At 35.0% G+C, this 14668-nt stretch overlaps 1 protein-coding gene across 1 annotated transcript; it reads right to left on the bottom strand.

The window, feature by feature from the left end:
• Positions 1-2349: 2349 nt before the first annotated feature.
• LOC113696793 (uncharacterized) lies at positions 2350-3063 on the bottom strand. The gene has a single exon (XM_027216176.1). The coding sequence runs from the start codon at positions 3061-3063 to the stop codon at positions 2350-2352; it is 714 nt and encodes a 237-aa protein (XP_027071977.1).
• Between the last annotated feature and the right edge of the window lie 11605 nt (positions 3064-14668).

Genomic DNA, 14668 nt, shown 5'->3' with positions numbered 1-14668 from the left:
GTTTTACTGATACACTTACTGAGAAAAGGCTTTAACCTATTGACAAGGATTTTGGCTATAGCTTTATAGATCACTTGGCAAAGGCTAATAGGTCGTAACCTTAGTGGGGCAATCGACTTTCGGGATTAAGGAAATGATTATATGGTTAATGGCTTTAAGCATGACACTGTGATTAAAAAAACCTTGGATTGCATTTGCAGATCCTGTTTAATAATGCTCCAGAATTTTTGAAAAAAACAAAGGAGACATGCCATCACTACCAGGAGCCTTATCCATAGAGAAGAAGGCAACCTTAATTTCATCTTCTTTCACTTTTTTAGTCAATTTGTCATTCATTTGTTCAGTTATGATTACAGGAATCCCATTTAATATCTCCTCTAGGTCCCCTATTTCTGAAGCCTTAAACAGATGATCATAGTAAGAAGTTATTTCCTTTTCCACCTCTTCCTCATTCACAGTCCATTCTCCATTAGACTTTCTCAAATTCTGTAATCTGTTTCTCTTTCTCCTGCCCTTAACCATAGCATGAAAAAATTGAGTATTCTTATCTCCCTCTTTCAGCCATCTCAGTTTAGATTTCTGGTTCCAGTAGGCTTCTTCTTCATCATAGGTTGCTTTCAATTGTTTCTTAGCCTCCTGTATTTGTTGTCTCTTATCTTCAGCATTTAGTGCCTTAATGTCCTAAATCTGCTTTTTGCATCCATTGATCCTATCCAAGGAATTCCCTTTCTTGCTGCTGTTCCATTTCAGTAACTCAATTCTACAGTTTTTGATCTTCTAAGTCACCTTATACCATCTTGTTCCTTCACAGGGAATGTTCCATGCCTCATTGACTACATTCTCCACCTCTTTGTGTTGAAGCTACCTTTTATCAAATTGGAATCTTTTTTTCCTTCTCCTTTTTTCTTTCTGAGTTTCCAATATCAACATACTATGATCTGAGACTTGAGATTCAATGTGCTTGCAGTTAGCCTCATTAAAGCACTGGGACCATTCTAGTGTACATAACCTCCTATCAATTCTTTCTTTCACTTCTCCATCCCCGTACCAATTATAACACCATGTCCATGGCTTCCCCTCAAAACCAATGTCCAAGAGTTGGTTATCATTAATGAGATTCCTGAAATCCTGGAGGCTCTTACCATTTCTAATATTTCCTCCCCATTTCTAATCATTTGATGCTATATCATTGAAATCTCCCATGATGATCCATTTTTCCCCCATCCAGATTTTCTTCTGCCTATGACCTCTCATTGTCTCCTTCTTATCTGATAATCACAACTGGCATATATGCCAATGAACCACTAGCTCTCCTTCTTCTCCTCATCTTCAATTTTAGCTTCAATAGTGAATGCTGTCCCATTTACTTATGTAATTTTGGCTTCATTGCTCCACAACAGTGTCATACCCCCGATCTGTTCATGGCCTCCACCACAAAAATGTTATCCATATTCAATATTTTTTTTACTTTTTTCATGTAATTTTTCCTATTTTTTGTTTCACTAAGAAATATTACACTTGGGGAGAGGAGTTTATTTTCCTCCTTTAAGTGGGGAACTGTTAAGAGGCTCCCTACACCTTGACAGTTCCATACCAGCACTCTCATGTTTGGTCTAGAGACCAGTTTGGGTTGGTCTCTTCCCCCCTGCATTGCACTCCTCAGCACTATCAGTTTTGTTTCTCTTGGTTGCCTAATCATTTGAATCCATGTTAGACATGTACTCATCCATAATAAGTAACTTCCTTTTGGTGTGGAGACCAGTCCCATTATCTGAGTTCTAAATCTCTTTCAGTGGCTGCCTACCTCTTGTACCCCTGTTACTCAAAATTCTTACTTTCCTCTCTCTTTTTGTTGCCACTTCTTTGTACTTATCTGTTCCCTCATCCACCTGCATGTCTGTATTCATAGATGAGCCTTATTCTTGCTTGTGATAGTATTCACCACTCCTCTCCTCCTAAGCTCTGCAAGGGCCCCCTCACTTTTTGCTTCCTTCTCCTCCCCTCTCTCTTCTGGTCCTGTCATCTTTTCTAGCTCATACCTCTCCACTTCTGCTTTCCTAATTCTTTCAGTCATCTGTATATCCAATGTGTCTCTATTTACCTGTTGTCCTTCAAGTATACTCACCCTGGGCAGTGATTCCTGTCCTTGCCTCGAGGTTCCTTCAATAGTATCCTTAGGCTTACCTCTACTTAGCTCACTTATGGGATAACTTACTTCCTGGCCTGTAGGTTTCCCTAGGCTTTTCTTGATCCACTCTCCATTTTGGAACCCCATACTTGTTTATGTGGGATGTACTTGCTGGAAGTATTGTCATTTTGTGGGGAGCCTTTCCTAGATTGAGCTCTTAACTAGGGGCTATACTGATTTTCCTTTTGTCCTTTGCTGATAATTATATTATTCTTGCATTTCTTTTCACTGTGACCAATTATTCTACATTTGTAGCAAAATTCAGGGACTCTCTTGTATCTGAAGCTTACCCATTTCAATACTCCATTCATCTTAACTGTAGTACCTCTTAACAATGGTTGGGTCATGTCAGCTTTTACCAGAAGCTTGATATGTTTCCCTTTCTTTCCTCCTGAGTGAGAGATCAACACCTCTTTAACTTCTTTGAATACCATCCCCATTTTCCTTTCAACTTCCTTAGAAATCCAGTGAATTGGGAGATTCCACACTTGTACCCATAGTGGAGCAAATTTAAAGGCTTCCGTACTTTCTTCAATTCCTACCTCCCAACTACTGAGCACTAGTTTTTGGTTATCAATCACCCAAGGTCCTCCATTGAGGATTCTTAACCTGTCATTCTGCTTAGGGATAAAGAACTGGAATAGATTTGGCCCCAACTCTGTCATTGATAGTTCTTTAGGGTACCCCCAAGCTGCTGTGACGAGGTTCTTAACCCCAGTCAAATTAGCCATTGTTTCTCCTCTTATCTTCCCGATGATACTATTGAAACACTCAGAAACTCCTAAATCAACATCATCCAGCTCTAACCACTTACCATTCTGTTCTAAACTAGACAAGGCAAATTTTTTTAACACTTCCTCTAGTTCATCCGCCATGGGATCTAAAGGATTCAAGCAGGATTCCTCTAACTATAGCCAAAAAATGAAGAGAAGCTGAAAAACCAGTGAAGAAAAAGAACCAGGCTACAATCTTGTCTACGTAAATAAACTACCAGGTAGGCACAATACACCCCTAACCATGCAAAAGAATGAAGAATTTAAGGCATAGTAGAGGGATAAATGATCTGTTATACCTGGGTTCTTGCTTTCAACAATGGGCCACTAGCATTTAATACCTTCCTTCTGCTAGTCTTTTTGTCACCATTAGTGTAGATAGACAGCCGATCTGAGACGTCATTAATGTAGTCTTCTTAATTACACCGTGGGTTTCGTTGTGTGTCGTTGCTTTCTTTCTCAACTCAAGCATTCCAATGTTTCCTGCCTTTGCATGTGTGTTTGGGTCTTCAAGTATTGATCCGTTGTTGTTTTATGTTTGCACTGTTGTTTGTTTGGAAGCAGATAGTGTTTTGAGATTTGAATCTGTGAAATTTTGAATTTTGCCGGACTCAGTCTCCCACCCAAAGGAGAGGAAGCTCTTACTTAAAGAGAGAAAGCTCTCATTTAGAGAGTCGACACTTGGATTTTTGTTGAAGGATATTATTTGTAACTAAACTTTTAAAAGATTATTGGAATTATATCATTGTCCAAACTTTCATAATTTGCACCTAAGTGCTAGGTTTTTTTAGGCAAATTTTGCATCTCAAATATGATTTTATGAAATAATTTCTTAAATGTTTCTATAAAGGGTCATTAACACATACAATGAGTCTCATTAGATTTTAACTCACCACAATTTTGGAAAAAAAATGTTTCTAGAAAAGAGAGTCAACTCGAAGAGTTATCAAGAAGATTTTAAGTTAAATACTGTATCGACTTCTCGAAGGACTAGATTTCATACAAATAAGTTATTGCAAGATAAGGTTGTGATAAAGTTCAATTCCCTCATCAATTGTTGTATTGGAAGATGAGTTTGTCAAAACTTACAATATCAAAGAATTTTTTCCCGCTTGTGATTTAAACGAGTTAGTATAATTTATTATTTTTGTTAAGTTCTATTGCATTGTTGGAAACTTGATTTGAATAGAGAATTAAGGTTCTCACACATTCATAATTTAATGGTTTCAAAACCCTGGAGAGAACTAGGCAAGCAGCCTCACGAGGTGATACCATTAAGTTCTTTCAACTTTCTTTAATGAACCATTTGACTAAGATATGCATGATTATTAAGGAACTTAGATGCATAAATGTTTGTATCATAGTACTATATGCTTAATCGTGTGTTGTAATCAATTTAAGATATTATCTTTGTGGCAAAATTTGTATTAAAGGGAGCAAAATATCCTCCAACTCTCTGCCTTCTTCAAAATAATGGTTAGTCATGTCATGCAATTCTCCAATTTTATTATAATCCATTGTAAGGTATTTAATTTTGATAATCTTTTTGAAGATTGAGCATAAGGTTGAAGTGCAAGCTAGTTAACAGTCATGTTTTCAAACTCGGACATATCACTGAATCAGATGGATGCCTAGTTCTCGGTTTTACCAGTTCAATAGGTTCAACCAACTACGTCACAGATTCTTTAATTTTATTAATTTTTTAAAATTTAAATAATGAATTCATAAGAAACTAAATATAATAAACTCATAAAAATCTAAAATCTACAAGAGCTTTATAAAAACTTTAGTTCATCCACCAAAAAAAAAGAAATCATTTGTCATAATTAAAAAAAAGATTTAAAAGATCATAAAACTTAAGGTTAGATGCAAAATGCATTCTCGGACTATGCTCAATTTGCAACTTGTCTCCTATATTATCAATTGTAGTAATTTACTATCTTATATTATAAAATTTCAGCACATTGCTCAATTAAGTTAACGTGAGAAGTAATTATTTATTGAAAGGACAACAATAACCCCACAAATAATGTGTTTCTTTAATTTATTTTATATATATTTTTATTTCAACCATAAACAATCTAACATTTTTTGCCATTACCACTCCACTAAAATACATACCATTTGTGATGCCCAAAAGGAAAAGAAACGAAAATTTTGATGGAAAAAGGTGAGGACCAAATCCAGCCAGTTATTGGCCGGATTGTCGGCCGGATTGTAGGTGCATTTTGAAAAAAAAAATGAGATTTCGTTCTGCCTTGAATCCGGCCAGATTCCGACCGGATTGTGACGTGGCACAGGCGGCAGCCAGGTTTGACTGGCTGTTTTCTTCATTTTTATCTTGGTTTTTGGCTAAAATATCTTCCATTTCTTACTTCTTCTTGGCCGTGCATCATAGAGAGAAAAGAGAGAAAGTTCTTCATTTTCCTAGCTTCAATCTTTGCTCCAATCTTGAGATTTCATCGATGGTTTTGGAAACCACTCCATACAAGTGTGTGTTTAGGAGGCTTAAAACTTTTGGTGGAGTGATCTTTGAAAGGGAAGCTATAAGTTGCTAGTTTTCTTGAGTTTTGAGGTAAGTTGGAGAAGAAAGTTCTCTCTTGCTTTAATAATGGTTAATTGGTGGTTTGTAGAGGTTAGATATGCTATTTTGTGAATGATTTCATGATTTTAAGTAAAGTTGGACCAATTTCTGATTTATTGGGGTTTTTTCTGATTTTATATGATAATCATGGGTTGGCCTTGGAATGATGGATTGATATGGTATAACATGAAGCTTGTGTCTATTAGTTGTGATGGGTTGCGGAAAATTTCCGTTTGAAGGGTAAATTTCAGTTCTAGGGTTTCGAATTGGGGCTTTATTGTGATTAATTATGGAGCTATCTAATGGTTGTATGTGAAGGGTGTTGTGACCCTAATTAAGAGTATTTAATAGCTTATGATTTGTATATGTAATTGTGATTGAGTTGAGATGTGATTTGTAATGTCTTGTAGGATGGAAAATAAGGAATTTAAGGGGAAGTGCTGTCCAATCTTTAAGCACGTTTAATCGCTGTGAGTTTGGGTTAATTCTTGGTAGAATGAAGAGCTTGGATTTGGTCGAGGAAACTGTCTATGATGGATGAGGATTATGAACTGTGGTTGATGAGTGACCCCAAACTATTTTCAAAACTACTTATGAACTGTTTCTTGCATTATTTACTCGATTGCATATCATGTGTGCTTGCATGTGAGTTCATGATATGATTTGGCTTCAATGAGTTCTTAGAAAGTCTTGTGCTTAGAACCAACGTCTCGACCACTGTTTACTATTTATTTGGAGCACAAATGACTCCCTATTCCTGTTTCACTGTTACTGGACCTATTTGAGCGTTGGATGTTTAAGTACAATGATTTCACTGGCTCACAAGAGCAATAAACGTACATTTGATTACTGATTCATGACATCATTGAAATGAATTATTCTGAAACTTATTTGACTACGAATTTTACTGGTTATTCGTTGAGCTTCTAACTCACCCTAAAAATATTTATTTCCCCTCTACAAGGCTCGAGGCAAAGGAGGCGCTTGTATTAAATTCTTCGTGTGACTGGTTGGATTATCTCCAGTACAGTTGGCGTTTTAGTTTTATCTTGTGTAATATTTGAGACTGCGATTATACTTGTAATTATGTGAGAACTGAGGACCTTTGTTTTATTCGGGAAATTAAGGTTGCTTTTATCTCTTGAGGTTTTAGTTTGTAGTGCAATTGAGAAGTATTCACTTCACTTATGATATGTGAATTTGTGGAACATTTGCTGTATATTTGAGATTTACATTGTAATTTATTTGAGGACCGTAGTGAAGTGACTGAGTCCCGGCGAGAGTTGGGCAGGAGGTTCGCCGGACCCTTTGGTTCGCCTTTGGGGGAGGTGGGGCCGTCACACCATTGAACCACCACAATCGAAGAATAAAAGTCAATACTAGATTATATAAAACTATATCAAAATCAAAGCTTTATATCAAGGCTAAAAACTGATCAGTAACCTATGCGAAAAATTGAAGATACACCTCATAAATCCACACCAAATCTTCAAATAGCAAAATGCATGATACAATCTTATCATATGTAGAACCGATCGCACACTAAATCAAACTTCAATATGCAACAAGTAGAAATAAAAACACCCAATAACATAGACAAATACAGAAATTAGAAAGATAGAAAAGCTAGTAGTAATATGGGTTGGCAAATTTGAAATGGGTTGTGATTTTGGAACTTGAGAAACAATGAAGAGAGGGAGGTGATGATAGTTTTGTGAAGTTAAGGGCTTGAAGAGGGAGATTTGAGTGGGAAAGGTGAAGAGCGTTCTATGTTAGGGAGTTCGATGTGAGGAACGAGATGGATAATAATTTGGTGGTGTGGTTTAGGGGAGGAGAAAGCGCAATGGATCCTTTGTGTCACACCCTGTATCACATCCTATCACACTCTTTATAATTTTGCCAAGTGTCCCTTGATAAACCCAACCCTCAAACAAACCCAACTCAGACCATATTAAATTGATTAATCGATTAACCGGACAGAAAACTTAATCTCTTTAACCAAAATCAAGTAAAATAAAAACTCTTTAACCAAAATCACAATTTATCAAGGGAAAAATCCCTAAAACCCAAACAACCTCTGTCCTCTCTTCATCATCTTCACCGTTCAAACAGACCCAATTGACTTTCCGTTGCGCACTAGACTAGTATACGTAATAGCAAGGTATGCTTCACGAAAATTTTTGGCTTTTATGCTTTAGTAGTATGCTTCACAAAAGCACACGTAATAGCTTCACGTTCACTGGAACAACTTTATCATATGTTGTTGATGGTGTCTTTTGCCTATAGTAGGTCTGTACTTTATTTCTCTTAAAAGCAAGTTGTAATTCTCTTGGACCACATGTCAAAGTTTTATTGCCGCTGCATACCTGAATTTTTTTTCTCTGTGATGTCAATGCGTAGTATGCCTTGTAAAGAATGTAACCAAAATCTTACATTGAAAAAAATCAAGAAGAAGTGAAGTGATGGAACAATGAGCACGATTTAACAATGGAGCAAAACAAGCTATAATTGATATTTTGCAGATCTTAAATGCTTTTCTTCTCGTTATACTGCACTTGATATTCAAACATTGTTATAAATTTTGTGGAAGTAATAAGCAGCAATATATCTCAACATGTTGAGTAATTTTTTCTCAATTCTGAACATTTTTTTTGTTTGACTTTTTGTGTTTTCGATTCCCTTTTTCCTGTGGCTGCATTATTCTCAAAAATTACAAAAGGTTACGTAACCTCAGGAGTAGATGACTAAATATAAAAAGAACATAGCAGTTGTGAATATGATGGTTTTGTTCAAGATCTTCTCCACTTTTTTCTGGATCTTTGCAAGGTGACATTTTTTCTTTTTATTCCTAGCTGTTGTTTAGGAACAAACATGGCAACTTTTTTCTTGGAATTTGTATTCATGCAAATAGGGCTGTAATGTTCTCTGACAAAAGTTGCATGTTGATTGATGGAGGAATAGTATTGGTCTTATTCCAGTTTGAGAAATTTTTAGAATCTGTACATGAATAATATGACAGAGTTCATATTCTAATATGTTTTTGTTTTTACACTGAACGCAGATTGTAGACATTGTGCCAAAACTTGCACGTCTTTATTTCCTAGAGAAACTTCCTGTTACGCTGCCATATGCCCAGGCTTCTGTTTTGCTTTGTATAGGCTTGTAGAGAAAGGACATATCTGTTATTGAGGTTTGCTCTCTTGATCAATCATTTCTTTTCTTAAAAATTGTTTGTGAATTACTAAATTAATCAAAAAAAAAGCTTCCATTTGTTGGTTCATAATTAGGAATTTCAACATCCTTATATTTGTAGGATCCATATTTTTTCAAGTGTTAAATATAATTTTGCATATTTAATTTGGTTAATAAATTTCTTATGTTGCTTTACGCCTTTGTGATTGAAAAGATATGGAGAATGATTTGCCAACTCATGAAATCCAATCATGTCGTAAATTGGACTTTGAAGATGTTGACTTGCAGGAGATGAATGATAATGCCTTATCTCTTTATATTACTGATGGCAATCAAGGAAATCAAATTTTTCTTCCTTTGGCTATACCAGATGACTTGGTCCAAAATTTGGCATGGAATTTGATACTAAAGTAGCAGCTAGAAATTTTTACCAAAAATATGCCAAAGCATCTGGGTTTGGAACTCAATTGAGTACGGGACATAAAGACAAAAATAGTGATATGATATTGGACAGGATTTTTTGCTGCTCCCGTGAAGGAAAAAGGCCAAAAGACAAACGCAATATGATTGTTAAGTATCCGCGTCCAGAAACAAGATGTGATTGTAGTGCAAGGATGAAAATCAGCTGTAGACAAGCTAAAAAAATATCGTGTTGTGCAATTTGTTGCTGAACATAATCATGAGCTATCAACTCCAAGCAAAACTCATTTATTCAGATCTCATAGACACGTGACAATGGCACAAAACGAAACTGAAATAGATATGGCCTGATGTTGCGGAATTACACCAAAACAATCGATTGATGTCGAAACAAGTTGGTGGACGAGAAAATCTTGGATTCATTCGAGATGATTTAAAAAACTACTTACGATCCAAAAGATCTATACCAATGATGCAAGGTGATACAGGAGGAGTCTTAGAGTACTTACAAAGGATGCAATTAGAGGATCCAATTTTTTTTTATGCCATTTAAGTAGATAAAGATGACTTGATAACTAACATATTTTGGGCTGATGCAAAGATGAGAACGGATTTTGCTCATTTTGGTGATGTGGTTTGTTTTGATACAACTTATCGAAAGCATAAAGATGGGAGGCCAATTGCATTATTCGTTGGTGCAAATCATCATAAACAAACTACTGTTTTTGGGGCTGCTTTATTATATGATGAGACAATTGAAACATTTGAATGGCTGTTTGACACATTTACTAAGGCTATGATAGGAAAAATACCAAGAACTATTTTTACAGACCAGGACGGAAGAATGGCAACGGCTTTGGCTTCTCAATGGCCAACAACGTATCACCGCTTATGTATATGGCATATCGATCAAAATGCAGCAACGCATCTAGCTGATGTCTTTAAAGATTTTCAAAATTTTGCGGCAGATTTTAGCCATTGCATATATGACTATGAAAATGAGAATGATTTTTTTGAGGGATGGAGTTAAATGTTAAAAATGTATGGTCTGAAAGACAACAAGTGGTTGAAGAAAATATTTGATATAAAAGAGAAATGGGCTTTAGTGTATGGGAGAGAAACCTTCTGTACTGATATGACCACTACCCAACGAAGTGAGTCCATGAACAGTGTGATAAAGAAGTATGTAAGTTATAAACATGACTTACTTGAATTTTTTGAACACTTCCAAAGGCTGTTAGATGATCGTCGCTATGATGATCCGTAGCAAATTTTAGAGGCAATCAAAGTACACCGGCAATGACATTTCCTTGTAAGATTTTACAGCATGCAGCAAGTATATATACACATGAAGTGTATGAAAAATTTAAGAAGGAGCTATGCAAAGGGATTGATTGTAAATGGGAAGTTGATGGTAAATTAGGAAATCAAGTGATTTACAGAGTTACACCATATGGTAAGACTTCCCACCATCTTGTAACTTATGATTCATCCACGAATTCAATTTCTTGTAATTGTAAGAAATTTGAATTTGCTGGATTTTTGTGTTCACATGCACTAAAAATATTGATGACTCTGAATATTGTAACAATTCCGGATGCATATATATTGAAGAGATGGACAAAAGCAATTAAAACAGGAAATGTACATGTTTCCAGTGAAAGTAGTCCGGAAATGGAGTTAAAGGCAAAATTAAATTTTCGTTACAAAAAATTTTCCTATCTATATATGCAGCTGATGACAAAAGCTTCTGAATGTGATGAAGCTTATCAAATTGCTAAAGATGGATTTTGAAAAATGTCAGAACAAATGGATGCATGTTGTCAAGGGAAAAAGAAAATGAAAGAAGTGCGTATTGAAGAAAATTGTAGTGTGTATCGAGATGTTGACACTAATCCATCTGAAATTGCCTATAATAAAATAAAAGGCATCAAAGTGAAGGAAAAAGTCACCTACAAGTCGAGCAAGAGACCCGGAAGTGCACTAGAAATGGCTACTAAGAAACACAAGTACAAGGTGAAAGAGAAGTCTTCATCGAAAAGATTACAGGTTAGATAATTTATTTAATTTATGTGAACAATGCTATTTGATTGTTTGATTATTACTTTTTTTTTGGTTCCTTAGTTTTATGACGAATGATGAGTATAGAAATAGTATTATGATCCTTATTTATAATTTGGATAAAAATGATTGTAGGAATTTGAAAATAATGTTGTTCATTCAAGTATGGATTCTGTTACAATTCAAGGTTTTATTCGAGAATTACCACCACAGCAGGTATAGTTATTCGTCATTTTTGTCTTGTATAGCATAGTAGATATGTAATTCATTTTAAATTTTTATTTGAATAATTTATTCTTTAAATGACTAAACTACATTAACGATATGTTTTTTCAATGAAATTTTTAATTTGTGGTCGTCTCTCCTTAATTATATTAGCAATTTGGAATTCCAATAGAAGACATCTACAATAGGCGAAATGCTAAAAACATGACACAATTATTGCAAGTAAGTAAATAGTATGCTTTCTGTAGATATTATGTCAACCATTAGTTGCATGTTGTTTCTTATTTATATTAATTTTTTCTAGTATTAATTTGTTATAATGAAGGGTGGTCTTCTATTTCTTATATTTCGGCAGACGTTGGACCCTAACTTCTACCAAGACTATGATTTGATATCTTCAAATTCAATAGCACACCAGCATGCATCAATGAGTTTTGTCCAAGTAAGAAAAAACCTTGATTAATTACTTAATCTTTATATATATTAGTTTGATAAGTTACAATTATAATTCAATACATTTGCTAACTTAGCATTTGTTTTTGTAGGCACAAGAACTGGAAAAAATGATGATACTGATCAACAAGTTGATAAAGATGAATGATCAGTGCAAAAACTTGGATGGTGTGAAGTTATACATTTATTTGTATTTAGCTAGTGCCCTGTTGATGCAATGATTGCTAGTAGATTTTTGTGTTTTAAGAATTCCCAAGCAATCGACCTCCATCCTTCATTTTGACCTTTGCTCTGAGTCTGGCTGTTACTATAGTTGGATTCATCGTTGGTTGGGTTGCTGTCGAAACCTATCCACTCCTTTCTTCCCGTTCCCTTGTAGAAGAGCGATCATAGATTTTTATACATATTATTCCATTTTTTGTTTTCCTCATTCTGAGGTTTGAGCACAATGATATTGATGATTATGCTGCCAAAATTCAAATAATGCTAAAAGTCCTGAAGAAAATGAACTAGAATGGAAAAATTGCTATACAAGATTTATATTGACATGGAGGACACAATGAAATAGAATGGGCAGGCCTTGTATGATTACACACACGCTCTCTCCCTTGCTTGCCTTGTAGTTTTATGCACAATCGATTATTTTACAACAAGGGAATGAGTATGATCGTTCAAGTACATGGCATTGTGGAGATTATTCAATAGCCAAAAGCGTATCTTAAAATACCATTAGACAGACGTTGCAAGAACATGGCATTCTTCCCTTGCTTAATTCCAGAGATGGAAGAATTCTAGAATCAAACCATAACGCAAAACTTTAAAGCCACAAAAGCAAGTCATGGAGACCAAAGCCAATAATTTCAACTTTGACATGAAAAAGCATCTTAGCTGCACTTAATCAAACAAGGGGAATATCCACAACACCTTCCCAGGTATTTGGGATTTCACTTATCATCTTACAATCAAAGCAAAAGGCTGACGATCTCACACACAATTAACTTGAGTCTGCATAGCTCTAGTCTATTTATTTCCTCTCAAAGATATTGCAACAATATATGCTTAAAACACACGAACACTGAAGGGAAGCATGCCAACCCCTGATTCAGTAATAGTAGTGGATTGAAATAACATGAACCCCTAACAGACCACCACTTGCCAGTTTGCTCACTCATCATCATAGTCTTTGCGGTGGTGGTGGTGGTGATGCTTGCAGCAATGTTTCTTTTCCTCATCATTATCAAAGCACTCGCCGCCCTACCAATGTAAAAGCATGACATTGTAAATCAAACCAATCGTAAAGAATGATAATCAGTGTAAAGAATGATAATCGTAAAAACATGACATTATCAGTGTAATGGTTAAAAAGAATCACACTGCTACTGATATATTACATGATAATAAACTATCTTAAAGATGTATATAGAGGGAACAATATAGACGGGACTCAGAATTACTAAATTTTCAGAAGGGATAGTAATGACATGAATGCGTCGTGTTTGTCTCAATGTGATGAAGCAAACAATTTGATATAATGCATACCTACAAGTACACCAAACAAGAAGGAATAAAGGCCAAGACAAACTCTTAAATATCCATTATGAAGCAAATAAATATAAAAAAACTCTTGATCTGCAGTAGACAAAGCACATTCTCAGAAGCCTATTTAAGTAACTTATGATATACTAAAACAGTCTTCTATTGACCTCCTACGGCTAATCTTCAAAAATATATAAGTCAAGAAACAACTACGAACCATCTGTAGGTTCTACAGCTCAGTTAAAGGCACTCAAGTAATTAAGATATTGAGGTCAAGGAATGTAGAATAACTACTTAGTCAATCATGACGTGCTAATTGTAAATGTATCAATTATATGTAGAAATGTTCTCTATCTAGTCCTTCCCGCATTTGATCCAAATTTACATCCAATAACTGACAAAGTTAATGATCTAGTTGTATGTAAAAAGAAAAAACTTTCTGGAAAAAGAATTCAACCAATAGCATTTGGATAAACAAAGGACAAGGCTATAGCTTTATGTACCGAAGTATCATGACGTGCACGTGATGTGCATTATGCAACCCATATAGTATTCTGTTCGCCGTTGGCCACCAAAGCACATTGCCAAGTATAGCCAATTAATATCATGAGTTGCAAACACAGGTAGTGGACCTATGTTTCTTCTTGATTAGATGAACTCTTGGCCCATTTTAGGTAAGGCATATTCTTGTAGCTAATGAGAATGTCAATATGAAGACGGAATCATCATAAGAAAAGAGGGGTGGGGGGTGAGGGATAAGAAACTAATACACCTAGAAATTTGGGAATACAATTGTGAAAATTAAAAAATTTTCCTTCTCTACTCCCTCAGTATGCCTCCTCTTCCTCCCACTCGTATACCGGCATATATAAAATACAGCTAGCAGGTTTCAGAACAGGTTATGAAATGAAAATGTAATTAAAAAATAAAAAATATATTACACCTATAGTAATCAATCAGAACTAATAGTTCATGAAAATGAATAGAATTAAGCGAAAATAATAAAGCCCTGCAACCCAGAAGTGATAATCAATTCAAAACCTTATTTTTATTAATTTGAGGAAAAATAAAGAATTACAATCCAAAATAAATCATTTTTATTATTTTAATTTTTTACTCACAAAATAAATCTAAAATGTCAGCTTATTTATTCAGTGAAGAATTTTGAATGAAATGACATATACAACCTTCTAATCTTGGAATCATGTCCATCAAGAGAGGCAATTCGCTCCAATT

Source organism: Coffea arabica, chromosome 6e (assembly GCF_036785885.1).
Source record: "Coffea arabica cultivar ET-39 chromosome 6e, Coffea Arabica ET-39 HiFi, whole genome shotgun sequence".
Classification (NCBI taxonomy): Eukaryota; Viridiplantae; Streptophyta; class Magnoliopsida; order Gentianales; family Rubiaceae; genus Coffea; species Coffea arabica.
The sequence above is the reverse complement of the archived record's forward strand: the minus strand, read 5'-3'. Positions and strand labels throughout refer to the sequence as shown.